The sequence below is a fragment of the Triturus cristatus genome, chromosome 3_2, assembly GCF_964204655.1.
Source record: "Triturus cristatus chromosome 3_2, aTriCri1.1, whole genome shotgun sequence".
Lineage (NCBI taxonomy): Eukaryota > Metazoa > Chordata > Amphibia > Caudata > Salamandridae > Triturus > Triturus cristatus.
In genome coordinates, this window is record NC_140584.1 from 903,584,803 (window position 1) to 903,612,704 (window position 27,902).

General features: G+C 44.5%; 1 protein-coding gene across 1 annotated transcript in view; it reads left to right on the forward strand.

Annotated features, from left to right (window-relative positions):
* The window catches only part of LOC146858424 (multidrug and toxin extrusion protein 1-like), a 332,280-nt gene that overhangs the window by 67,110 nt on the left and 237,268 nt on the right, over positions 1-27,902 (forward strand). Inside the window, exon 5 of the mRNA XM_085646918.1 lies at positions 25,784-25,932. Within this exon, the coding sequence (XP_085503044.1) occupies positions 25,784-25,932 (149 nt within the window). The remainder of the gene's footprint in view (positions 1-25,783; positions 25,933-27,902) is intronic.

A 27,902-nucleotide genomic window follows, 5' to 3' on the forward strand; every position in this document is an offset into this window, starting at 1 on the left:
AATCTGCCCCACTCCAATCTGCCCTATTCCAATCTGCGCCGCTCCAATCTGTCCCACTCCAATCTACCCAACTCCAGTCCGCCCCATTCCAATCCGTCCAACTCCAATCAAATCCACCTCACCTCAATCCACCCACTCAATCCCGATTCACCCGATTCAAATCCACCACAATCCACCCCACCCCACTCCAATCAAGCCACCCCAATCTAATCCAATCCACCCCACTCCAATCCAATCCACCCACTCTCTCCCCAATCCAGTCCAATATAATACATCCAACTCCAATCCAACACTAATCTGCCCCACACCAATATGCCCCACACCAATCCAAAACAATCTTCCCCACTCCAATTTTCCCCACTTCAATCCACCCCACTCCAATCCACCTCACCCCAATCCAATCCACCTCACCCAATTCAATCCACCCCACTCCAATCCAATTCAACCCACGCCAATCCAATCACCCCACCCCAATCCAGCCAAATCCAATCTCCCTCACTGCAATTCACCCTACCCAATACCAATCCAGTTCACCACTCCAATCCAATCCAACCCACTACCATCCACCCACCCCCATCCACCCTGCCCAGCCCAATCCAGCCCACTCCAATCAAATCCACCTTATACAGTCCACCCCAATCCAATCCACCCCACTTCACTGCCGTTCAATCCACCCCACTCTACTCCAATCCACCCCACTCTACCCCAATCCAATCCACCCGACCCTAGTTCAGTCAACCCCTCTCAAACCAATCCATCAGTCCACCACACTAACAATCACCCTACTCCAATCCACCCCACCCACTCCAATCCTATCCACCCCACTGCAATCCACCCCACTCCAATCCCATCCACCCCAATTCAATCCACCCTCTCCAGTCCAGTCCAATTCCCCCCTCCACTCTAATTCACCCCACTCCAAACAACCCTGCTCTAATATAATACACCCCACCCCAAACAGATCTAATCCATCCCACTCCAATCCACCGCACCACCTTTCAATACACCCACTCCAATCCAATCTACCCCATCGAGTCCACACATTCCAATCCACCCCACTCTACTCAATCCAACCCACACTATCCAAATCTAATCCTCCACATATTTCCAGTACACTCAGTATCACATAATTACTATCCTCATATTTTCACTGAACACCATGCCACATAATTCCACCACACAATACCACTGCACACAATTCCACAACTAATGTTCCAATCAAACTCACATATTTACACTCCACACCACATTCATCCACTCCAAACAAAAACACATATGTAAAAGACATTGTCATTTACAATGCCAATACCTCAAACTCTCAAATATGCAAGACCTATTGCATTGCAAATGCTTGTCTTTTAAAAGCTCCCTGGAAGATGATTGAACCTACCCTGACCTTTCAGAGTCAGGGTGAACCCGATGATGAAGCATGACACTACTAGAGTGTGTGAGGGTTATTTAAAGAAAATGAATTATTTCCTATCTCACATCTAGTTATGTGGACTCTATTTAGGGCGAGCACTTGCCATCACGCCACGTTGCTGTGACATTAGGTGGAGTATCTGTGAGATTTTTTGAAGATTTGTATTACCCATTTATAAAAAGCTGGGGTTTTTACAGTGCAGGCCAACCTTTTATTTTCTTCACATAGTAGCAGATGCTACAGTGTATTCTGTGGTGGGAGCCTTTCGTAATTCTGTACATTTTTAATGTTTTATGTTTTTATGATTCTGCTTCAACCTTCTACTTTTCTACTGTAATTTCTGTTGTTCTTTTAAGGTTATCTTTCAAAGAACTGAATAAAGATATTTTAATTGAATTTGCATACCCCCATATGACTCTGCACAATGGACTATGGAACTCTAAATATTTTTGTCTGATGACAGCACCATGTGCACTGGCACTTTTTTGTACTATGAAATGTACAGGCCAATCATGATACATTCTTTATTGAGTCTAAATACGAGAGGGTAAATTGATCCCAAGGAGACCCATTCGTTCTATCAACATTATTTATCCCAGTTTCCAGTGGGTTTAACAGGCTGCTTATAGCTCTCACATGAGTAAAGTAAGATCTACAAGTGCAGCGAGGCCTGCAGTAAGCACAAATGATCCGTGGAGAGCAGCTGGCCTTACTGCATTTTGAGGAGAAGTGGTGCCAACATGGCACCAGCATGCTGATTGAGGTCAGAACAGGAAAATTGCTGCATGGATCCGATACTGGTACAACTTCTGTAGGGGTCAGAAATTGAGAGGGGTGGACCAGAAGCCCTGTTGCTCCCTCACAGCACCATCAGTAAATGCTGAACTGGAGAGTGAGGCAGGTACCAGTGAGGAGGTTTTGGATTCACCCTCCTCCCTGGAAAAGGTATAGCATCCTGAGCGGGTTGGATTAAATGAAACTGATGGAATACTCTTTGGAGGAGTAGGCCTGTAAAAGGGAGTTGAAAGAGGCAGCTAGAATTGGTCCACACCTTCACAAGGCCCCAGTGTGACACACATAAAGTGCTTAAAATTGGCAGTTACTGTTCTGTACTGAGTACCTGCACTTCTTTAATTTTAAAGGGAAAGTACCAGCACTTCTCACCACCGCTACCATACATTTAATGGGAGAGTGCCAGCATTTCTCAGGAGCACACATGTAAAGTAAGAACCTGCACTTCTATATTTCCATTTAAGCACTGCACAGAGGGACTGAAGGGTCCAGAATCAAGCGTGACTCCTGAAGTCGCAGCAAGTCCCTCAAACTACTACAAAAGGCTACTCTAAGCTGAACAGATCTTAATGCTCATATGAAAATAACAGTAGACAATATGTAGATGCACCAACTTTGCCCATCAATAAGTACTGCACAGTGACCCCATTTTTCAGTAGCTCTCCACATGAGCTATCCCTCTGACTGAACGTCTTCTGCACGCATTTTGGTGACCTACAATGGACTTTACTCTTACGACCTTAATGTGGCCCACACACTTGGAGAGAGCATCTCAATGAGAGGTTATTATTGATGAGGTGACGGATCAGGTGGCGGTTGGCTGCTTGTGCTTTGGCTGCTCTCCATCCACCTTCCCTGGTTGGGGCCCCGCGTCTTATGCGGAAGAACCGAAAGCGGGCCAACACTGCGAAAGACACCACCCTGAAGTAGCAAGGTGGGTTTGATCTTTAATACATCCAATGGTCCACCCATCTTGTACTAAACCCAGATATGGTGAGGTGAAAGCACAGCAGAGCTTTGTCACCACAGCTGGTCAGGCCTTACACAAAACAGGACTCAGTTGGAAAAGTCAGTAACAAGAATGTAGGTCCCAACCCCAAGGGTCAAGCGGAGGCAAAAATCAAATTAGACATGATCCTGATAGACCAGAAACTTCCTTAAAACCAGGATTTATGCAGTGGCTGTGGACCTGGGCTTTCTGTGGGAGAACGAGCATAAGCTGGCAGAGCCAGAAATCCATATTGAAAACACACTCCAAATGCTTACCTCCCAAGCTGCAGACATGATGCAGACAATTAAGGACCTCATGGAAAGGGTGTGGGTTCTGGAGGAGGGCAGAAGAAGTGGAAGGCAGGACCAGATGGAGCAATAGCTGCATAGTTGGCTTCCCTGAAGGAGTGGCAAACAACATGCTGTCCTTCCTTGATCCATGCCTCTCCAATGAGTTGTTCCCCCAAGGCTTGTCAAGTTTCTTCAAACTGGAGATGGCACATAGGGTTGCAATGCAACAGCCAGCCCCTGGAGAGGTTCCAAGACCAATTGAGGTTAAGCTTCTACACTATTGTGACCATGATGTCATTCTGCAAGAAGAAAAGAAAGCAAGCCACTATATAATAAAGGACAGAGAAGTGTTTAATTTCCCAGTTTTTACTCTTGCGGTTCAAAGCCAAAGAGCTTCCTTTATATGGATGAAGAGGGGGGTTAAGCGAGACGGGCTGAAATAGACACTGGTCTTCCTGGCTAAGTTTAAGATTATCAAATATCAGAAATCCTTCTTCTTCACAGAACCTCAGGTGGCTTGGATTTGGAATGAGCAGCAGACTTTCACAGAACTGACAGGACCCCAGTCTAAATTGGAGCGCCTGAGGTGAAGAGGAAACAGCAAGAAGCAAAAGACTAGACACATTGGTGCATGAATGCGTGAACTGGTGCCTGTGGAACAGCAGGCAGGGTAGACTCACCAGGAAGCCTCCATGATGGCAGCAGCACGGATGTCAGAGGCAGGACATCAATGCCCTACTCCATGAGAGCCTGCGCTGGTGGCACACTGGTTGTGACCTGATATAGTGGATGCAGCAATGTCACACATGTCTAGGCTGGTAACTCTGGAGTGGAATGGGTGGGGGAGCTCAGTTGTTTAGGTCATAAATAGAGATGCAGTGTTGGGAGTTCATATGTTTCTGTTACAGACAGCAAGGGGCAGATGAGGAGTTTAACATGGAGTGGAACACCATAGCTATGTCATTGGGTTTTGGGGCTGGTTGGAAGACTGGTCTGCAACTAAGACCAGCGCCTGAGCATCCCCCACAGAATTCAAACTAGATAAGAGGTTTTTTGGGTAAGGGATTTCAGTTTGGGAATGTTTTTGTTGCACACTTAGCCCAGTATGTGCTTATAGTTCTCAAGAACAGGGTTTCCTTACAAGTTAGAAGTGCATATCCTTAACCCAGAAACAAGGTATGTATATGCAGGAGGTAGATTAGATGGAAAGGCACTCCACCTGGTGGGGGATTAGCTCCCCAATTCCAAGCAGTGAATTTTCTTGGAGTGCCTCACTAAAGTCCCTTACGAACCTCTCATCATGGCAGGAGACTTTAATTATGTCTTGGATGTGGCTCTGGACAGATCTCAATATGGAGCTTAACAAACATAAGTAGGGCTACACAACCATGGAACAAGGAATACTCCCACTACTCATCCATTCATGACTTGTATACCAGAATTGACCTATGTTTCGTGACTGCACACCTGGAATACCCACATGGCAGTTAAACCAGCAACCCTGGAGGATAAGGCTTAAAGGGCAATGACAGCGGATCAAATACAGCAATTGTTTTAGGTTAATGCCAGTTCTAGCAGAGGTACTTTAGATGAGTGGAAACTCTTAAGAGTTTTTATTCAGGGCATGTGCATCAAGAACACAGTAAGGGTACAGAAAACACTTCATGAACATCCTGCTAGGCTCAAAGGAGAGTGTTGGAAACCTGAGACCAGAGCGAAGAAACTGCCAATGCTATATTGGTAGAAAAGAGACATATCTATGCCAACCTCAGGCGAATACTAAGGTCTCATGATTAGAAGGAATATATGGTCTTGTCGCAGTCACATTCAGAAGGGAACAAACCAGGTCACCAATTGCACACTTGGTAAAAGCAGAGACTTCACATTATGCGATCACAATTATTCATCACCCATTGAGCCTTTTAGTTTGCTCAAAAATACACATAAATGACATATTCACCAGCTACTACTCACACCTGTGCAATATCAGTACAACAGAAGACACATCTACACAAAAAGCATGTATCAGGAAGGCAGGGACACAATGTCTTACAAGGGAGCAGACTATGGAGCTAGATGCACCATTATCACTGGCCACGATTAGCTGAACCACTGACCAGCTGCTAAATGGGAAGGTCCCAGAGAGTGACAGTCTCCCCCTAGTGTTCTATAAAATCTCAAATATCGCTTGGCACCTTGTTTGTTGAGTATTTATGAGGCAGCAAGAAAATAGGGCACATGCCTAAAGACATTGACCACCATGCTACCAAAAACTAGGTAGAAACTTGCTTTCTTTATACTGCTTGTTTACCATTCTCTATCGTTACTAAACCTAAACAGTAGGAGTTTGGGTAAGGTACTCCCCAACCGGATCCAAGAATTTGTTCCCTTTCTGGCACATCCAGAACACAGTTTGTTTATTCAGGGAAGGAGCACTAACATTTGCAGGCTGTCATGGATGGAGACACTAAGGACGACAAACATGCAGCGGTGGTTTCCAGTGACATGGAAAAAGTGTTTGACACACATGGCTGGGATTACTTCTTCCAGACATTGGAGGCTGTGGGCTTGGATAGACTGATCCTAGCATGGATCTGTGTGCTTCATGGAGGCTCCATGGTATGGGCCATGGTAGGATGGGTGGTGTCTACCCCCTACCAGATCAATAGAGTTACAAGACAGGGCTGCCCCCTTTCTCTGCTTTTATTTGCATTAGCAATGGAACCCTTTGCTCTCAATTTAAGGCATTTGAGAGAGAAGCATAAGATTGAGCTGCAGGATTCTATCCACATACCATTAACGTACGCAGGTTGTGTGCCATTACATACAAGTAATGTCTTGAGGAGCCTGTCTTTGTTTCTGTTTGATGTTGAGGAGTAAAAGAGAGTCCCTGTGCATCATATTGAAAGACCAGAATCCTGCATTTACCCAGTGTGCCACAGAGGCAATCTCTGTATGTATGTCGGCAACACACTAGGGCTAGAGGTATCTAGGAGTGAAACTTAACAGGCACGAAGACATGGTCTGAAAGGGGAACTGTCAGAAAGCCTTAAAGGCCGCCAGTGGTGGAACACACTTTGGAAGAAACCACCCCCCATCTGTTGTGCTTGACTGTTTACCAACATTCCGATCTTTTTCACTCCCCCTTTTGCAAGGAAGCAAACTCATCCCTCACAGAGTTAATTTGTGGTTCGGGAAGGTGCAGGGAGGCATTATTCAATCTTTACCTCCCAAACGAAGAATGGGGACTTGGCTCACCAGGCCTGGAGTTATTCTGTTTGGCTGCACAGCTTCAGTGGGTCATTCCGTGTCTGGATTCCAGACGCTCTCAGGAGGCCCAAATATGACATGATGCATTGAATAGTGTCAACATTGCTGAGCATCTCTTACTTGAGGTAGACCTGCTCTGCTCCCAGACAAGAAACAATACTGCTGGTGCAGATACATATGGACAACTGCACAGTGGGGGTCTTATGCACTGGAAATTCCGCTGTGGTTTTTGCCTCGGACGGTAAGGAGCATAGCTGGCCATTTGCAATGGAGGAAGGCAGGTATCACACAGGTATGGCATATAATTGCCTCAGGCCTACTAACAACATTCACAGATATGAGAGAGGAGTATGGGCTTCGTCACATACACTCGACTGATCTCTAGAAACGCTCAAGTCAAACTGCTACAATTTAATTTTCTGCACCAGACCTATCTGGCGTCAACCAGACTGCACTCCATGTTCCCGATGGTAGACCATAAATGCCCCAGATGTGCATCAGTGGATGCAACATTTTATCATATCACATGCTCATGGCTTGTGTTGCAGCCTTTCTGGTGGAATTTCTGGTAGAGTGGACAGGAAGATGGATTGCATGCATGTCACAAGATGTCTTCTGGGCTTACTACAAAGGCCTAAGGCAGATAGAGACACCTGTTGGGTAATTGATTAACATTAGCTGTGGTTAAGAGAGACATTACTATTCATTGAAAGTCAAACCACGCTCTCTAGTCCTCAAATAGTGCAGAGAATTATGGGTCTGGGCTGAAGAGGAAGATTTGGTGAGGCAAAAGTGAAACTATAGCTACGGAGAGCAACAAGAGTGTCATAGTGGGACATTATCGTATTAGAACTAACGTTTAAGAAAAATGTTTAGTTATGTTTTTATTAATTCTTTTTATTACTGTGTAGAACGGTGAACATTGGAGCCCTTCCCAGGTTTGGCACATAGATTAATGTAGCATATTACATGTCTGGTGTTGTAAGCCACAGAGTGTAAATATTAAACTGACAAGACACATTATAAGCATTACAATGATAGCCAATACATTTTGCAAGTTGTAAAACTTTCAGTAGGATAAAGCAAGTGGACTCCCACTGTTCAGAGAATAAGGAAAGAAAGGAGGCGATGAGGACGAGTTAAGAAAGTGAGAGTGGGAAAAAAGAACAACAATCCAACATGATGAGAGCTCTTCAGTCCATGTCATATGAATTTTAGCATGTTAAGGCAGTTCATGTACAAAACATCTTCATATTGTTAATCATTGCCACAAGACAATACAAGGGTATGTCATTACCAGTGGGAGACAGACATGCAGCCCGATGGGATCGCAGATGCGCTACGGAGCTAAAACTATCAGGTCATGGGAAAAAACCTGTAGGGGTGTTCGCGGGGGTGCACGTGTGGGGAGGAAAGAGGTCCAGGGAAGGATGTATGTTGAGTAAGTCTATGAATAGTTAGCGATAAGTATAACGATAATCATTGTATTATTGCCTATTACTGCAGCTAGAGTGCATGCTTTTGAAGTTCAATGCTTTCAGGGTGGGCGTTCATCAGTTTTGGCTTAAACCGCGTTTAAGTATGTTTCCCATTCCTCACCACCCATGCGAGAGTCACCTTTCATGCGTAGTGTTCTGAGACTGTGTGTTTCCACTCTGGTCCATAACTAACTTTGAAATCCGATGCCAATTTTCTTTGAGCAGGAAAACAAACAAGAGAGCAAGGACCACATAGTGGCACCGTCCCTGTCCCTAGGTACGTATTTTATAAACAAATTGGACAAACCCAATACAGACAACTCTGTAAGGCTTGTAGTGCCAGGCACCGCATAGGTTTGTTAGAAGAACCCTCACCCACCAAAGGGCTTGTAACAAAAATTGAGATGGCTTACTGGAACCAAAACAACAGACGGCGGCTACAATCCCATTAACATGTGTAACCACCTATAATCCAGTATTCAACCAAGTTGCACGAATCATACAAAAACACTGGAAAATACTGAATACTGGAAAAATCAGTGGGAGAAGCCTCTATTCTCATACAAAAAGGGCAGAAACATAAAAGACAGTTTGGTCCACAACAACACACCAGGCAACCCAACACTGTATTAAATGTGTGGGTTTCCCTAATATGACATGGCATTTCCAATGCGGAAATTGTAGTGTCTGCCACTTGACCATGTAGTGAAGACAGGGTTTTGCCTGCACACACTGCTATGTTAGCATAAGCGTTTTAGAAGTTAAACGCCATCTTGCCACTTTGCTGCTTTTGCACACGACACCACAGGTAACTGTTATTATAAGTAAAACTGATTGCTTGCGTTTTCTTCCCATGAGAACGGTCTGTTTTTTACATCCCTAGACTTACACCGCGACCTTAGTCTGAACACTGTGTGCAGAAGCCTTCAAGGTCAAATAACAATGTATGCTGTTGAATTCAGGTTGATCAGCCCACGCTCTAGACACAACAAGCACACAGCTGCAAATATCTGAAACTCGGGTGCCTTTAATATTGCATTGCATGCATGATACTGCCACTTGGAGAAAACCTTTCCAGACACAGAGAGCGTTGCTGATCCTGTGATGTGATTCACCTAAGCTGATCTTGGAGGTATGGGGTTCTCCATTCAAGCCTAGAGACCTTCTATTATTATAAAACTAGCTTCTAGCCAGGGGAAGGTGGTACACAAGGTGCTTTAGGACCTGTTTCCACTATCATTATAATATGATTTCTCCCTTTGTGTTTTATGGAATTGTAACAATGCTGACTGTTTTATTTGTAATCATTTGCCTGCTTATGTTGGCCAAAATACTGCATCTTAGAGCACGTAGTTAAAAATAAACATTTTAAACTTTTCTGTGTCTCTGATTACTCACGTTGTGGACTTGTATGAGAATAAAGACGAAAGAGTGTTCTTGATTCCCACCATTCCTGAGAGTACCCTAAGTCACTTGTTCTGGGTTGTCTAATCATTGGTAGCTTCGCTAGTACGGAGAACGAATGAGACACTGATGCTAGTCGGATAGAGGTTCTAGGCACTAAGGCGAGTTTTTGGTACACCACAATTCACTGAGGTCCTGGTTTCCTGCGCATAGTTCTGTGCATGAGCAGAATCCCCACAACATGGTGCATCTAATGTTTGGTCTTTTATTCGAGATGCTTTAGTAGTGCTTATATTTGCCCACAACACCCTCAATCCTGTTTCCGGTTGACAGAGGTGACGGATTAACCTACCTGTATGAATGCTTTATAGGTTTATTCAAGGTTGACAATTAAAAAGGTTTTGTTTTGAATCACTGCCCCTTTTTGTGCTACAGTTTAATATAGATTGTTTTTCTTCTCTGCGTCCTTATAGCTGAAGTTGCTATTGCAGCGCATAGTCACGCACCGCTCCGGCGTCATCTGACACAGTTTGGGGTGCCCGACGATGGAATGTCAGTAATCTTTGTAGGGAGTGCCGATGCGTTGTTCCCCTATGAGCTTTTCTACTCTTGGGTTACGTTTCCTGAAGTGGATGCGGATGATAACACGTTCCACTCTTACACTTCTACGGCAGTTCCTGCGAATTACACGCCATATAGGACATAGGAGATTCCGATTTCCGCATGGCAGCATCGTATTTGGTTTAATGGTGACCTCCCCCACACGTAACTCTGGTTCGGTTAGGTCAATTGTCTATTCCTGGGGCCACTTGGCCAGTCTTGGTCGGGTTCACACCTCATCCACGTTATTTGCTAGCCTCGGTGGATGACATACGTCAGCTACATACCGCCTTCATAGCGGTGTATCGGGCTTTGGTGCAAAACGTCTTGCACAATCTCCAGGTGGGGGCACCTAGGGTTGTGACGCAACCCTTTGGACCGGCCGGGATTACTATTAGTCCCGTCATGGTTAATTCGGTAATGGGCAAGCGCCCCAGAATAAGGACGATATGCCTTATTGGCTTGCTGAGAAATTTGACCAGCTGGAAGCAGTATTTCCTAATACAACTCCTGTGGAGAAACACAGGAGTCTTACAATTAACTCGGGTGCCTTTAATATTGCATTGCATGCATGATACTGGCACTTGGAGAAAACCTTTCCAGACACAGAGAGCGTTGCTGATCCTGTGATGTGATTCACCTAAGCAGATCTTGGAGGTATGGGGTTCTCCATTCAAGCCTAGAGACCTTCTATTATTATAAAACTAGCTTCTAGTCAGGGGAGGGTGGTACACAAGGTGCTATAGGACCTGTTTCCACCATCATTATAATATGATATGACAAGGCCTCATCCTCACGGAATACTTAAGGAGTAATACGGCCCTACTGGCCTGATTGTAACCAGCTCCAACCAAATTTAGTGACCAACTTCTCCTCCCATGTCCTTACACAGACAGAAAAAGATCTCCTTAACAAAGGTTTGGGGTTTGTCCCTACAGCACGCCTTGATAAATTCAGTTTACATTGTGAAATGGCGGAGTTTTTCCATAAATTGAAACTCAAGGCTTTCTTTCAAAATCAATCATCAGAACCCGGCACTGACGAACGAGGTGACACTGGACTTAAACTAAAGTTCACCTCTATACCGCCCCCAAGTGCTATACCACTGGAAGTCACGGCTTTTGAGCAAGCAGTGCTTAATGATATAGAAGCCGTGCATGAGGAACCCATGTTCAAAAATACAAGTGAGAAGGAATTTGATGCCCTCATTGCCCTGAAAGCTAATTATATTGTCATTATAAAACCAGCCGTCAAAAGCGGGGGCATAGTACTACAGGATAAGGAAGCCTATAAGGAAGAGTGCCGATGCCTCTTGAGCGATACAAGAAACTGCAAACCATTGCAAGAAGATCCAACTACTATTCTAAAAACCATAATCCAGAACATAGTGAAGAATGCTGAAGATATGAGCTATATTAGTAAACAGGAAGCCTAATTCCTCACTACAACCACAGGAAAGATACCATACTTCTACACAATCCCAAAGATTCATAAAAAACAAAGTCCCACCGCCAGGACGCCTCATAGTATCGGACATTGGCTCATTGTTAGAACCCCTGTCCAGGTTCTGTGATTTCTTTCTTCAACCAATAGTGCAGGCTACTACTATATACTTGAAGGACACAAAGGATTTGTTGGGGCAAATCAAAACTCTCTTCTTCAACCCCGCTACATCTTTTCTGGTTCAATCAATCAATCAGGGAATTGTAAGCGCGCTACTCACCTGTGAGTGTCTCAAGGCGCTGAGGGGGGGGTGCGCAGATGAGTTCAGCCGAAGAGGCAAGTCTTGAGGGACTTTCCTGAGGGTGTTCAGGTTGGGGGTGAGTCTGATATCTGCCAGTAGCTCATTCCAGGTTCTGGCTAAAATGTGGGAAAACAATCATCTGCCTGCTTTTGCTCTGTGGATGCGGGAGGTTTCGGCCAGTGCGAGGCTGGCAGATCGGAGGTTTCTTTTGGGTACATGGAAGTTTATTCTGTTGTTGAGGTATTTGGGTCCGTTGTTGTGTAGGCATTTGTAGGCATGAGTGAGGATTTTGAAGGTGGTTCTCTTCTCCACGGGGAGCCAGTGGAGTCTCCGCAGGTGTTGGCTGATCTGTTTGTTCCGGGGATGCCGAGGACGAGTCTGGCTGCGGTGTTCTGTATAGTCTGAAGTTTGCTGAGAAGGGATTTGTTGATGCCGGCGTAGAAAGCGTTTCCATAGTCCAGTCTGCTGGTTATGAGTGAGTGGGTTACTGTCTTACTTGATTCCGGGGGGATACATTTGAAGGTCTTGAGAAGGATGCGGAGGGTGTTGAAGCAGCTGGAGGTGACGGCGTTGACCTGTCGGTTCATGGTGAGTGATGAGTCGAGTACGATGCTGAGGTTTTTGGCGTGGTCTGAGGGTGTTGGTGGGCTTTCGAGGGCGAGGAGCCACCAGGTGTTGTCCTATGTTGAAGGGGTGGTTCCAAGGACGAGGACATCTGTCTTCTCACCATTGAGTTTTAGGCAGCTGTTGGTCATCCAGACTGCGACGACTTGCATTCCTTTATGGAAGTTCAGTTTTGCGGTGGTGGGGTCTCTGGTGAGGGAGAGGATGAGCTGAGTGTCGTCAGCATAGGATACGATGTTGAGGTCATGTTGTCGGACGATTGCTGAGAGGGGGGCCATGTAGATGTTGAAGAGGGTTGGGCTCAGTGTTGACCCCTGAGGTACTCCGCCGGTGATTTCCGTGGTTGCGGAGAGGAAAGATGGTAGTCTGATCCTTTGGCTTCTTCCGGTGAGGAATGATCGGATCCAGTCCAGGGCGGTTCCTTGTATGCCAGCTTTGTGTAGGCTGGAGAATAGAGTGCAGTGAGAGACGGTGTCGAAAGCTGGTAAGTTTAGACACAGAGAGACTATACACCAGTTTACCCCAAGATGAGACACTGAAAGTGCTTTAATTATCACTCAACGCCACAAATTGGGATTACAAGACCCCAAAATCTTTCGTCCTTAAATGTGCAGAACTTGCACTGAAATATCAATTCTTTGAGTTTGATGGGGATCTATTTGGAACGTCTATGGACAGCACTTTTCCCCCAGTGTAGCTGGACTATATGTCTACAACTTTGAACAAACTCACCTCTTCAATATCAATAATCCTTTTTCCTAAAACATGAAATTTTACAAGAGGTACATTGACAACATTTTCCTCATTTGGGAAGGATCAGAGGACTCTCTCCAGACTTTTTTCACTTGGATTAACGTATGTGACCCCAACCTGAAGTTCACTCACAATGTGAGTAAAAAAATCATCACATTCCTTGACCTGGACATAACCACAAATGGAAAACTAGAGACTAAAACCCATTTCAAAGCTACGGTAAGAAATTCTCTCGTTCATTACACCAGCTCCCACCCAAGGACGCTAAGGGATAACTTACCATATGGACAATACCTACAATTGCGCAGAAACTGTAGTGATCTACAAGAATTCAAATATCAAGCACAAATATCAACCACTAAACTAAAGGAATGAGGTACCCAGACAGGATCATCAACAGGGCAAGGAAAAGGGCTCGTAACCAAAATCGAGATGGCCTACGGGAACTAAAACATCAGACAGCGGCTATAATCCCGCTAACATTTGTCACAACCTATAATCCAGTATCCAAGCAAGTTGCATGAATCACACTGGAAAATATTGAATACTGTAAAAAAATCAGTGGAAGAAGCCTCTATTCTCATTCAAAAAAGGCAGAAGCATAAAAGACAGTTTGGTATCCACACGTCCACAACAACACATCAGGCAACCCAACGCTGTATTAAATGTGTAGGGTCTGCCTAATGTGACAGGGCATTTCCCATGCGGAAATTGTCCAAACCTACTAAAAGTCTCAACTGAGAACCAGGCAAAACATCGCAAATACAAAAACATACTAACTATAACACAATAAATGCTATCTACCTCATCACATGCCCATGTGGGTTGAGGTATATAGGCATGACAAGTCACAATATAAAGACAAGAATTTGTGAACACAGGAGCAATGTCCGTTGCAAACATAACACTACACCGATGGATGACCAATCACTTCCTGGAACTTGGACATACGACAAACGACATTGACTGGGTGGTAATAGAACAACTGGAGCCAAACACCACCAATATGCTCAGCACCTTCTCGAAAAGGAACAACACTGGATTTATCGTTTATCTATCCATACACAAGGGTTAAATGATAATATCCCATGGAATTGTCTAAACAAGTAACCATGATATTTAAACTGCTTTGTCAACATCTAAAATCAGATAAAGCAATCTATATATTGCATCATTCCACTACCAAGGCTGTCTCAGGTACCAAACCTCTACATGGCAATTTTTGCACTGTGTATTTCGATCATACACAATACCTGTTTTGTGAAACACAAGTTGAGAATCACTCCACTGCCATGTCTGTCTCATAACCAGGATCATTACATAAAATAATCTTTTAAATCGGGTGTTTTCTGTGTTACACATAACATCAACATGTTTTGGCGATATAGGTTTAGTTATCACATTCACTGCATCTTTATTGGGCAGCTTACATTGCAACTATTTTTTACGCATTACTAAAGATCATTGTTCGGAGTTGCTTACTATTAATTTTTAGTCACATCACCTGACACATCAACTGACAATCGGTCTTTGTATTATGTCCGATCAGCCTTAAATTATGACTGCAGTTGAATTTTTTCACGCCACTTGGCCGATTAAGTATTTCCACCCTGACCGAAGTGCGCATACTAGCCTTCTACATATGGGTGTTCAAGCATTACGCAGCTGCACATGCCCACGCGTAATGTCACATGCACGTTGACATTCGCGAGCGATCTCCGCCCCCTTAGTTTTCCGGGATAACACACTTTAAAACCATACCGGTCCTCACTACGGGCATCATCGCGATCCAGAGGAGACCGGAGTAGCATGTGGGCGCACTACCTTGACTAAGTAAGGGCTTTTTATTTTTAGGTCTCGCCTAGCGGTGCAGCGCATGCGCTGCTCTCTTTGCGAGGCATGCAGTATACACTATAGGTGAGGGAAGCCCCGCCCACTTTTTCATTGGCTTGAGGCTTTGTTGTTTCTAAATGCTCCCTGCTGGTTGGTTTAGAGGCTGCTAGTCCTGCCTTATGACGGCCATGTCTCCTTCCACGGCTATTGTCCCCTTTACTGCATATTTCCTGAGCACTACTTTGTGTCCTGCCACCCCTCCCGCTGTCCGTGCCTTCTCTCCCACCCCTCCCACTCCCGTTGTCCGTGCCTTAATCATGCCCGCCCACCCGCACTCTCGTTTGCAATTTAAGAGGTCTCGCGTAAATGCGAGTACATTTGCATTGCAAATGCTTGTTTAATTTCAGTTCTCGCCCTTGGGGACCTAACTTCCATATTGTTGCCATTCCAACTGGTTGTTTATGGGATCGTTGTGTAGTTTGCTCCGTTCATAGTACATTTATTCGAATTAAATTACTGTCCTGCCACACCCTAATAATATATGTGTGGCCGCAGTTCAGAGCACAAGGCTAAATCAGAGCTGATTGAACTGTTAAGTAGACGTCCCAAGGGTACAGTAACTAGTACGTTCTGGAAGCACATTATATATTTTGTAATTGGCATTTCAGAAGAGAATAGTAATTTTAAAATATGCTACGCATTGAAAGATTATCGCTTTCTTTGTGTTAGGAAAATTACTGAAATTGAGAATTGTTTTCAAAGTGAGTGCAGACAATGAGGGGGGCCTCACTTTGACAGCGCAAATTCTCTTTCCCTTACATACGGTTAGACATTGTCTTCACCTCTGCAGATCTCAAAGATGGCCACGATATTTACACACAGCTGAGAGCGACGTTCCTTAAAGACCTTCTTCTGTTTCTATGTTGCTCAGTACGTTTTGGAATCGTCACTTCGTCCTCTTCTAATTTCCACAGTCGTGTCACTTTCCTGTGCTCCTCCTACTTACAATTTAAATTAAATTCGGTGAAAAGCTACAGTCGTTTAATGATAGCACAGTATTGAGACAGTTAAATGGGACTCGATTAGCAGAAATCAGATTGCCAAACTGTGTTAAATATCCTCTTGGGTATCTATTATACAGATTATTTGTTTTTATTTAACACTTAATCAACAGATAAAAGCATAGAACAGGGATATTGTGTACTTTATAGATACAAACCGGCAGTTTGAAAAGAAAAGAAACAAGCATTGGTAATGCCAATCGGTCTCGCTACTAGGATGTTATATGTATTTAGCTATGCTAGCATTAGCGGAGGGGGAGCACGACACTCTGCATTTTAGCTGATGTCTGCGGAGGGCTTCTGCTGCCTCAAAAAGCACCTTCCTTATTGATACACACTTACCCTGACTTCTAGAGCGAAAGTGATTCAGCACCCACGCTAATGTGCTGCATAGCTCAATACATATGATATCCTAATGGCGAGACCGATAACCATTGCCAATGCTTGTTTGTTTTCTGGGTCCAGCATCCATGAATTCAGAATTGCGATACCAGATAGAGTCTACGTGCCTCTCTCATTTACCTAAACAAACTTGCTGACACCAACAGCTGCCTTCTTGGTCTTAATTCCTTCTTCCTTTTTTAACAGTGTTTGACTAAAGGTGTACACCCCTCCCAGGATCTGATAAGCTATGAAAATTCCGTAGTCAATGTAATTATATCTATATGACAAAAAAGCGACATTTATGCACGCAAACAATTATATTTGCGCACAGGTGAGAACTATCACTGATATGTTTGATAGTCCACATGAGTAGCCCCGCTACAAGACGAACGCAGCAACTCTCATTTAAATAAATACAGTGTGACACAGGCAATAGCTAGTCACCGATATGCAATATAGTTATAGGCATGTATGTGCACAGAAAAGCACATGCATGACCAGGTGCATATTGCTAGTGTGATGCATGTTTAAAGTATGAATGTTGACATACGTGATTGCTTGACACAAAGTGCCCTGGACCACCACATATAAGGGCAAGTTTTGGACTAAAATATAGCAGAAAAACAACACTAACCATGGTTTTACCTACTTGTTGATTGTCTTTTACTTGTTGTTTTATCTTGCAGGTAAATCTTAGCAGTGGGTCCGTAAGTACAGTCTAACCACAGCATGCACAGCACACCTTAGCGTGTGTGCTGTAAATATATACACATGGTGTAATTTTTGGACAGTACGAAATCCCAGAGAGATTTTTAAATTTCACCACTTCACCGCACACCACCACACAAAAAAAAGCATTTCGCTGTGATCAGGCGTTGTAGCTCAGCTGGGTAGCACTCAGATGGAACCCGATGATGAAGCATGCCGCCAACTAGGTTGGTGGATGAGGGTTCTTCTAACAAACCTATGCGGTGCCTGGCACTACAGGCATTAAAGAGTTGTCTGTAATGGGTTCGTCCAAGTTATTTATAAAAAAAAAAAACCTATGCGGTGCCTGGCACTACAAGCATTAAAGAGTTGTCTGTAATGGGTTTGTCCAAGTTGTTTATAAAACTTTTAAAAAATAAATTTTCTTTGAGCCCCACAGTCTCTTAACATGAAAAGGAACAGACTGATGTGTGTTTCATTTATAACTTGAAATTGTGTCTATAAACTTTTTTTGTCTTAGTGTTAGCCGTATAGTCCCGATGTAATGTACATTATTTCTCCCACAAGGTTTTTTTTTGGGATTTGTCCTTTTTTGTATATTTATTAAGAAAAACAATAAAATATATATTTAAGAAAAGAAAACAAGAATTATGTAGAATGCAAAACGTGCCCCCCTACCAAATATCCAGCAAGAAATTTAAGTTTTATAGGCCACAGCAAAACAGATCAGAGGTACCATAAAATTGTGAGCTCGTGACTGAAGTAATTCAATCAGCAGATATTACAATATTTTGGATGCTTCTTAATCATAACAGTACAGAGACTTCTTCTTCACTGGATTGCATTAAAGAGCAACTGTGTTCCCAGTAGTATATAATGAAGCCCACCATCCTCAGTATTCAAAATAGATAGGATGCAATTTTTAGGTCTGAATTTAGCCAAGACCTTTTGATCTTTCCTAAACTTATATGTATCATATACTTACTTAAAGTACTTTCAGACACTTCTCTTCATCCATTGGTCTGTTGTTTTGTCATTCACATTTTGCTTCTACCCGCTACAGCATGCAGAATGGGGCAGTGGTTCAGCCTACTTAAGCCCCTGTGTTGGACTTGGCCCTTCTTTCAGGGTCATCCCTGAACTTTTTGCCTTCCTCCTGTGTTTTGTCTGACCTGTTTTTGTTGGTTTTATGACTCTGGGCACCTTACCACTGCTGATCAGTGCTAAAGTGCATATGCTCTCCCTATTATAAATTGATGTATGGATTAGTGACTCCATGATTGGCTGGTTTGGTTTACTTGTCAGACCCTAGTACAGTGCACTGAGTGTGACCTGGGCTCGTAATCCAAATGCTGCTAGTGGGCTTGCAGCACTGGTTGTGCCACCCACAGAAGCAGCCTGTAAAGTGTGTCTCAGGTCTGCCATTGCAGAGCCTGTGTGCAGTCTGGTACTGCCATGTTGACTGGGCAAGTGCACCCACTTGCCAGTCCCTACACCTTCCCTTTTCTGCATATTAGTTACCCCTATGCTGGGCCCAAGGGCAGGGTGCATTGTGGGTATAAGGTAGGACATGCCCTGGTGTGTATGGCATGTCCTAGTAGTGAATTACAGCCATTTTCGTTTTTCACTATTGCAAGGCTACCTGTACCCCATAGGCCAGAATGGGCAGTTTGATTATAACATCTTATAATCCTAACTGACTCAGGGAACTAGGTAGAAATTCGAGTTTAGTATGCCTGAACTCAGAATGATAAAATAAATATTTTAGTGAAGTTGGTTTTAACATTCTGTGTTTGAAAATATCACTTTTAGAAAGTAGGTATTTTCTTGTCTAACCATCCAATCCTGCTAGGTTGTGTATTCCTTGTCTGGCGTTTGAGTGACAGGGGCTGGAGGATTCCAGGAGACAGGGTGAGTCAGCACAGGCTTGAATAGAGAGATCTGCATGTAGATGGGTGGGAGGAGTTGCACCTGTGACCTGAATAGGGCTGTGTCATCCCTCCACAATGCTGGCTCCAGCTCCTGTGGTGCGTCTGATGTCCCTGGCCTACACTGTGAAAGGAAATAAGGAGTCTTGTCAACAAAGTGTTCCTAAGGACTGACCAGAACTGGTTTGGACTAGGCAAAGGCCTCTCTGCCTTCAGAGAACAAAGAGACCCAGACCTCAGAACTTTAGATCACTTTTGGGAAACAAGAAGAAACCTTTGTTGAGGAGAGGAACCAGAGATACTGAGGAGAGACTATCCCTAAGCGTGAGGGACTGGCCTGCAGCGGTTGCCTGACTGCCAAAGAGAGGAGAAAGGACTTTTGTGCTACTTTCATTCAACTTGTGAAGGATCTCCAAGGGCTTTAGATAGAGCTTGCCTCCTGCTGAAGTCTAAGGGACAACAGACTTCACCAACCAGCTCCCCAAGAGTTCTTTGGAAGTGCCTGCTGTTGTGTTGGGCTTTTTGAGGGACTGTGTGTCGCAAGGAGCTGGAAGCGCGACTCATGAAGAAGAAGCGCGTCGCCACCACAGCCGCTGTTGTCGCATCGCCGGAGAAGAGGATCGACATCGCATCTGACGCCGCCGCATCAACGGAGAAGCGTGTCACCGCCGCTGAAACTGTCGCATTGGCAAAGCGCCTCGCATCACCGAAGAAGAGTGTGGCCATTGCATCAGATGCCACCGCATCACGGGGGAAGCGTGTCGCAGGTCCTGTCACAGCTCAGAAGAATTGTTGAGTCACTGCAAGGCCGTCGGGTGTGCATGCATCGTGTTTCATCAAGAAGAAGACACCATCTTTGTTTTATCGCACCGGATCTTCATTGCATCACGGCGTTGCTGGTCGCATCGCCACGGAAGCGCAGTAAGAAACCAAAGCATCACCTCCCCTCGCAGAGAAGAACCAACGCATCCCCTACACATCTTTAGTGACCCGAAGCATCACCGTTCTTGCGTGTAAGGAACCGAAGCATCACCTTCCCTGCAACACTTTCGTTGTATAGCGTTACGCATCCTAAGGTAAATTGAACTCAAAGTGTTGCATTTTACATCTTAAGAGAACTGAGCTATTTCTACAATTTTTAAAGTACAGTATTGTGGATTTTTGTCGTTTATGGTCTTGTGATAAGTCTATATAAAAATACTTATTTTTATACTACAACTTGTGCGGTGTCCATCTGTAGTGTTGTCACTTGGTTACTGTATGTGTTCACAAATGCTTTTCACACTGCCTCTGAGATAAGCCTGTCTGCTCGTGTCAAGCTACCAAAGGGGTGAGCAGGGGTTATTTTGGGAGTGTACCCCCTTACCCTGACTAGACGCAAGGGTCCCTATTTGGTCAAAGGTACCTATCTCTCCCAAATCTAACACCCTGGTTAACTTTACTTTGAGTGACTGCATTTTGCACGCTCAGAATGAGCACTACTGTACAAAAGGTAGTTCCCTTCAGTGCCAGTGCTTTTGTTTTTACTTTTTAATTACTTTAATGTTGCCTTTCCGTTTAGCAAGACCCTTTTGATGTTCAGGGCATAATCCAGCTTTCTTAGTCCTGGCTCCTGCCAATGCTGTTGTAAATTCCTTTTGGAGGGACCTTTATTTATTTGACTGCTGTTATTTCCCAAGACTGAAAAAGTTGTGGAGAACAAATACTTTTGAAAGACAACAGTAACACAAACCTCAACAGACCTTTTTCATTCTTTCTTTCCTCATTCTTTTCTTTCTTTCTTTTTTACTTTCCTTCTTGCTATCTTTCTTTTTGCTTTATTTCTTTCCTTCTATTTTCTTACCTTCTTTCATACATTTTTTCTTTCTTCCTTTCTTCTTCCTTTCCTCATTTTTTCCTTTTCTCTTTCTTTCCTTGCCTTCTTTCTTTGTCATCTATCTTGCCTTCTTTCCTTGCATCTTTCTTGCCTTCTCTCTTTCTTTCCTTTTTCCTTCCTTCATTCTGATGTCATTTCTTCCTTGCTTGCCTTCTATCTTCCTTTTTTTGCATTTTCTTCTTTCCTTCCTACTTTCTTGCTTGTTTCTTTTTTCATTTTTTCCCTTCTTCCTTCTTCCCTTTTTCCCTTTTTCTTTCATTTCTTCATTCTTTCCTCCATTCTTACTCTTTTTCTTTTGTTACTTCTTACTTATTCTTATTCTTTCTTGCCTTCTTTCTTAAAGGTTAGCGGCAATGCCAGACCAATTGGCTTTTTTAGGTGTGTGTCGGCCAAGACCTTTTGAGTTTACTAAAATTATGTCTATAACATAGTTCCTGATGGGGAGGTGTGAGAAGTTGGCCTGGCATATGCTGGTCACTAGTTATAGTGGCCAACTTGCACCAGTCCAATTCGACTCTTATGGTAGATAGGTTTAAGACAACCTTTTAAAGAAAGCTATCCTAGCGGTAGCTGTGGAGAGCAGCCTTCAGGCTAAGTCTCTGAGGAATGTAAAGCAGCTTGTTTTACCTTATAATCTCTTGAATTACCAAATGAAAAGTCACCACACAGGTATTTATATCAAATGTATATGTATTTATTTCTAGACACACTCTACTAATCTCTTTATGAGATTAGAAGCCAGGAACACATTCAAATATCAACGTTTCACGATAAGTTAAGCACAAATATGGCTGGGGCCCTAGGGGCGTACCAGACTATATCCTAAAAAAGAGGTTTAGGAAAGTCGACTTGCAGAATGACAAGGCCTAGGGCCTGTAGAATCGCTGGGGCTTCACTAATGCAGTAAAGGCAGGTAAGTAACAGACCCTCGGGAGACGCATGCAGTGTGAGAACATCCCTTTTGATTACAATGGAGCAAGTCGCGGTTTGATTTTTAAAGTTTTAGGGTACTTCGAGGAAGTCTACAAGCAAGCCACTTACAAGGTAAGTAATTTGAGGGCCAACCCACACTAGGGCACCGGAGTGTACGAGTTACCTCACCCAGGGAAGCCGGGTGCATAGGTGTCTTTTGGTGTCGGGTCGCGTCGCTGTTTTCTATGGAGACCAAAGAAGATTTGCTGCTTGCGAAGACTGAAGAAGTGTCCGGTGGAATCCAAGGCTGGATTCCAGATGCAGATGACCTGAAAATTGAAGGGACAGTGTTCACAGTCACTTGCCAGTGACCCGGGGCCAGGAAGATGGATGCCCACAGAAGTTGGGTGATTTCAGGTGATCAAGGGTGTTTTGACTCTTTGCTCACGAGGTCCTGGAGAGATTTACGATGACCAGCAGCTGGATTCGGAGTATCCCACAACGTCTGCAGCTGACTGCAGTTTTGGCAACCGGATTGGAGCCAACAAGCCTTGGCAACAGCAAGTCTTGTGGAAAGTGAATTTAGTCAATGGTGCAGACCAGCAAGGTCTGAGGGACTCACCCAGCAAGGGTGAGTGAGAACAGGCCTGGAGCAACCAGAGGAGCCCTATGAGTTGATAAGAAAGTCTTCGGGGGACCCACAAGCCAATGGACAAGGGATCGCAAAGACGCCTCTTGAGGAAATGCTTCACAGGAGCCCACGGTCACTCAGGACAGGGTAGGCCTCTGATTTTCACTGCAAAACTTGCTGGAGGCTTGGGCCATAAATGGTCCAATGCACAAGTTTGTAGAACATCGTGAAAGGGTTGCACTTGACAATAGTGCATGGTACCTGGGTATTGCGGTTCCTCGTTACTCATGGGGTCCACTCGCCTCAGCTCTGCTGAGGACTCACAATGGCCGTCGAGAAGTCAGGAAATCTACTTCTGGGGCTGCAGGGACTTTGGACTCTGGCAGGAGCAGGAAAGTTTGCGACTGTTGATTAGAGTTTTTGGTGCCTGCCAAGCAGGGGAGTCACTCCTTGACTCCAAGGGAGATTCTTCTGTCTTCCAAAGGTAGTGGAACATCGAAGGGCCAGGATTCTTCTTTGTAGTGCGTCGTCCAGGGTTATCTACTTTAAAATGGCAAGGTTTCCGATCTTATACTGAAGATAGGGGAGGGACTAGCTCTAGGACCACTCCTCTGGGAGGGTCAGGGTAGGGGGTGGTTACACCCACTTCCCTTTGTCCAGTTTCGCGCCAGAGCAGGTACAGGTAGCCCCTGAACCGGTTTGAGCTGGCATATGCACAGAGGAGCCTACTGCTCCCCCAGTGCAGGACTTCAAAGCACTCTAAGTGTGCACCCAGCCCCAATACACTAAATCCTGTCTGGAAGGTAGTGGCACCTCCCTGTGACAGGATGCCTATTGTTAGGCCTCCTCCACTGCGAGTTTCAGTCAGCAGCAGGAGGGCAGCCCAGTGTCTGTGCTGGTGGCATCCATTTTGTGATGCCAGGGCTCTTTCAGATTTCTACCGTGTTACCACAGTAGGTACATGTCGTCCCCTCTAGAAGGGTGGGATCATACTCCCACACCAGTTACAGGTGTGGGGGTATGATTCCAAGTTGTTTGACACCAAACACGACATGTTTTGATGCAGTCATTCCAAAGTTAGCATTTACCGGTAGGTTATAATGCACTTAAGAGTATATGGTTTAACCGCATCCACAAACAGCCACAAGGAATAGACCCTGCCAGCTGCATAGGGGCCCTGCTCATGCAGAGGCACCCCCTCACATTGTAAACCAAGCACCCTGCCCTCAGGATTGATAGGGCCTGCCATAGGGGTGGCTGATAGGTTTATATGTGTGTGTATGGTGAGATATAGGAACCTATACCTCTGTGAGGAGTGCTAACACTACCTCACCCAGGCTGCAGTAGCAGGCCTGTGGTGTCAGATTGATTCTGCTTCCCAGGGGTGGCATAATACATGCTTCAGCCCCTGGTAGGCCTGTGAAGTGCCTATGCCCTAGGTACCTAAGGTACCATTTACTAGGGGCTCATAAGGTACCACAGTATCCAATCACTAGTGCATCTAATATGCACACCAAGTCGTTTAGAGAGAACAGAGAGACTGGGGCACTGATTAGCAGGGACCCAGCCAGACTATATCCAGAAACCAGTGTATACATCAGAAAAAAAGTGGGGGCAACATAAGTGCAGATCCTCCTCTCCTACAGGAGGTTCCATCCAAACTTCATCCATTAGTCTGTGGTTGTGTTATTCACATTTTTATTTCAGCACACTTCAGCCATTAGTTGACTTCACTATGAGTTACATCATGCTGCCCTTTCACAAGGAGAACACCCACACACAAGGTAGTTCCCATCAGTGCCAGTGGTAATATGTGCTTTTTTTAGACCAAATTACAGGTGTGCCATTAGCCAAAGTGATTTTTAGATTGGGGTAGGTCAGGCACCTTCCCAAACAATAACGTTTTTCAGAAACTATGACAAAAGAGGATTTATCAAAAGGCTGGTGGGCAACATCAGACCTATTGGCTTTGCCAATGTGTGTTTTCAATGAAACTGAGAAGGGCAGCAGGCCAGATAAGCTTGTAGTTAATGCAGTTTTATCAGTGGGTAACTGAAGCAGGACTATTCCCAAATTATAGATGGGCATTGTAAAACCCATATTTAAGAAAGTAAGAAAGGAGACCCCTGCCTTATTTGCAGTTTTGTTTCTAGCGTTATAGGGGACACTGATTCCAATGTTTTTCCTGTGGTCTGGCCTCGCATTAAGCATTCTTGAAGTCCTTGGTTGCAGTGATGTGTGATCGACAAGACCTGAATACTATCTAAAACTCCTTTCAGGTGCAGTCCTCCCCGTGGAGAGCCGCTGCTCGGATTCGCTGTCGGCCCTGCTTAAGTCATTGTTTCCCTCGTCCATTAAAGTGAGAGTTCTTAAAAGGTTGAGTAGTGGAAACCCACAGAGCTGTGAACGGGCATTTTTGTTTGCCTTCCACGAAAATCTGAACAAGCAGATTTCGAAAATGTCTCTTGGAAGTAGGAATTACAGTTAAAATAATTGGCGCTACCTCTTGCTTCTGTAGGTAGAAAAAAACGTATCACACTCGCTACCCAATCTTTCATATGTTCGAGAAAGATTTTACTTGTGACAGATTTTATTTAAAAAATTCCAGTATTTTTGTACCCAATCAATTGTTCACGTAATTAATTGTCTTAATGATTTTTTCTGGTCATTTGTGACTGTATTCCTGCATGAAGTTCTAAATGTATAACCCTTTGTGTGCCTTTATGCCACTACCTCTCTTGCAACCCTAAGGAGAGGGAGCAGCTCATATTTCCCGTTTGCTATGTTTGTTGAGGAGGAGATTTCGTTCAGTAGGTTCATTAATCAGTTACCACAGATCCCTGCCATGTGAGTAGCAGCTTCGCACCTCAGCCTTGGGACACAGCACCCTGGAGGCGGTTTTACAAATACTTTGAGCTTCTCAGAACTCTGGCTATTATAATAGCTGATATTTCATAGAAGTTGTTTGCCGGGTTCCCATATGTATTTAGTGCTGGGTAGGTGGCGTCTTCTGTGATGTTCTGTGTGTGCACTTGGGTTGCCAGACTGACTCTGCTGCATGCCTCTCTTTATGTCTTCAAGATCTATGGCAGCAGTAACCTGAAGCGCGTTGGCGTCATCCTGCAGCGTGGCATCCTCCTCCTGCTGCTCATCTGCTTCCCCTGCTGGGCGCTCTTCATCAACACCGAGAACATTCTGTTACTGGTGCGACAGGACCCAGAAGTGGCGAGGTCAGCCGTGATTATAATGAACAGATTCTCTTGGAAAATGATGTCTGAGTCTGAAAGATACTGCTACGAAGATCTCTGTTTACTCATAACTTCCTGTGAAAATCAAGCATACGTTATCATCCTAAAACAGTATTTTCAGTTTCAAGTGCTGGGTCATGGCGAGGCTGTGCCTGACTTTCAGTTACTTACAAAAGGCACTTCCTGTTTGGCATCTAAATTAAATAGAGTACATACTATACGATCGGGCCTGATTTTGCGCTTTGCTATTGATGGTAAAGGATGCTGCATTCAGTAGCTTTTTAAAAATATTTTTTATTAGGAAGGGGAGGCGATGTGGTCTATGGCCAAGTAGAGTTGCTGACTGTGGAACTAAGGAACCAGGGGCCTATTTACAACGAAGTGACGGAGTGTGGTGTCAGTCTTCCTGGCTTATAATGCTGCAATCCGCCACTTCAGAAACCCAGGGATGCACCATATTTACAACAATATGATGCAACCCTGTGTTTCGCCCTGCGCTGGCGCTAAACTTAGCAGCCTAGTGCCAATGCAGGTACACTTGCACCATAGTGCAAGGGAGACCTTCCTGCACATAATCAATCTTTCAGTGGCGTTGTGATGGCGATAGGGGCCTCGCTTTATTTACAGGGAAGCGCTTAACACTGCCTTGTAAATAAAGCCCCCTTTCATGCTATGCTTAGCGTGAAATGGGAGGTCAATGGGTGTTGCTGTGGGCGTTCCACCGCAAAAACCAATGATTCTGATGCTGCCTCCTATTTACAAGGCAGGCATACATAGGAGGAAGAGTCAAATTAAGACCAGGGAAAACCTGGTCTTACCCTGGCGCAACGAGGAGAAATGTTTAATTTCTCCTAGTTTTTGCTGTTTTCATGTGAACTGCCTTGTGCAGCACACATGAAAACAGCAAAAGACCAATGATTGTTTATCTACAGGAAGGTCTCCCTTCCTGCTCATAAACAATCATTTTAAACAAATGCTGTTTTGCAACTTCTGTGTGTGCTGCATTAACCCCTTCAGCGTGGAGCGGATTACCGCGCTGTGCTGAAGGGTTCTTGCGCGGGCGGGGCCGCGACAAAGTGGTTCCGTCATCCACACAGCGCGACCGACGCGCGTGACGGAACCACTCCGTCACGCGCATCGAAGGGGTTAAGCAGCACACATAGAAGTTACAAAGTGGCATTTAAAGATTGTTTATGTGCAGGCAGGAGTGGCCTTCCTGTACATAAACAATCTTCCTCTGAACACAGACACCCGTGCACTATGGTGCAAGGGTGCCTGCGTTGGCGCTAGGCTGCTAAACGTAGTGCCAGCGCAGGGAAAAACACAGGGCTGCACCATTCTTGTAAATATGGTGCAGCCCTGCGTTTGAGAAATGGTGGAGTGTGCTGTTAAGCCAAGGAGGCTAACAACACGCTCCGCCACTTCTTTGTAAATATGCCCTAATATTGCAAGTGATTCGCTTCAGTGGTGGTCTCATTTAAAGAGGGGGCTGTGGGAGGCAGTCACTTTATTTTTATCAGTTTGTGCTACAGACTCAGATACCGTTTTCACAGTACGTGTAGCCCCGTAAGCAGCATACATTGAAAGTCTACTACATGGGACTTTAAATGTCTGCTCTCTTACACATTGTTTTTAAAGCATCTTTATAACCAACCACCTTACAATCCTGTTGCCCATTAGATTTCTCTCATAATTGAAAAGAATAAGTTATTAATGCATACATTTACAACCTGAATGAAAGAAACAATAAACTGTCCTTCTGTCCATGATATCATTTGGTTACTTTGTTTACCAAGGTCTGGATTGCTGCAATGAGATTAAAGCATCTCCTTACATTTAAAATATGACTTGAACACTGTGTATGCATATACCATTCAAAAACTACTAAAAAAAATGTCATTTAAGCACTGTGATGAATAGACCAGCATTGTCAAAGCCAATAGGTTGGAGGT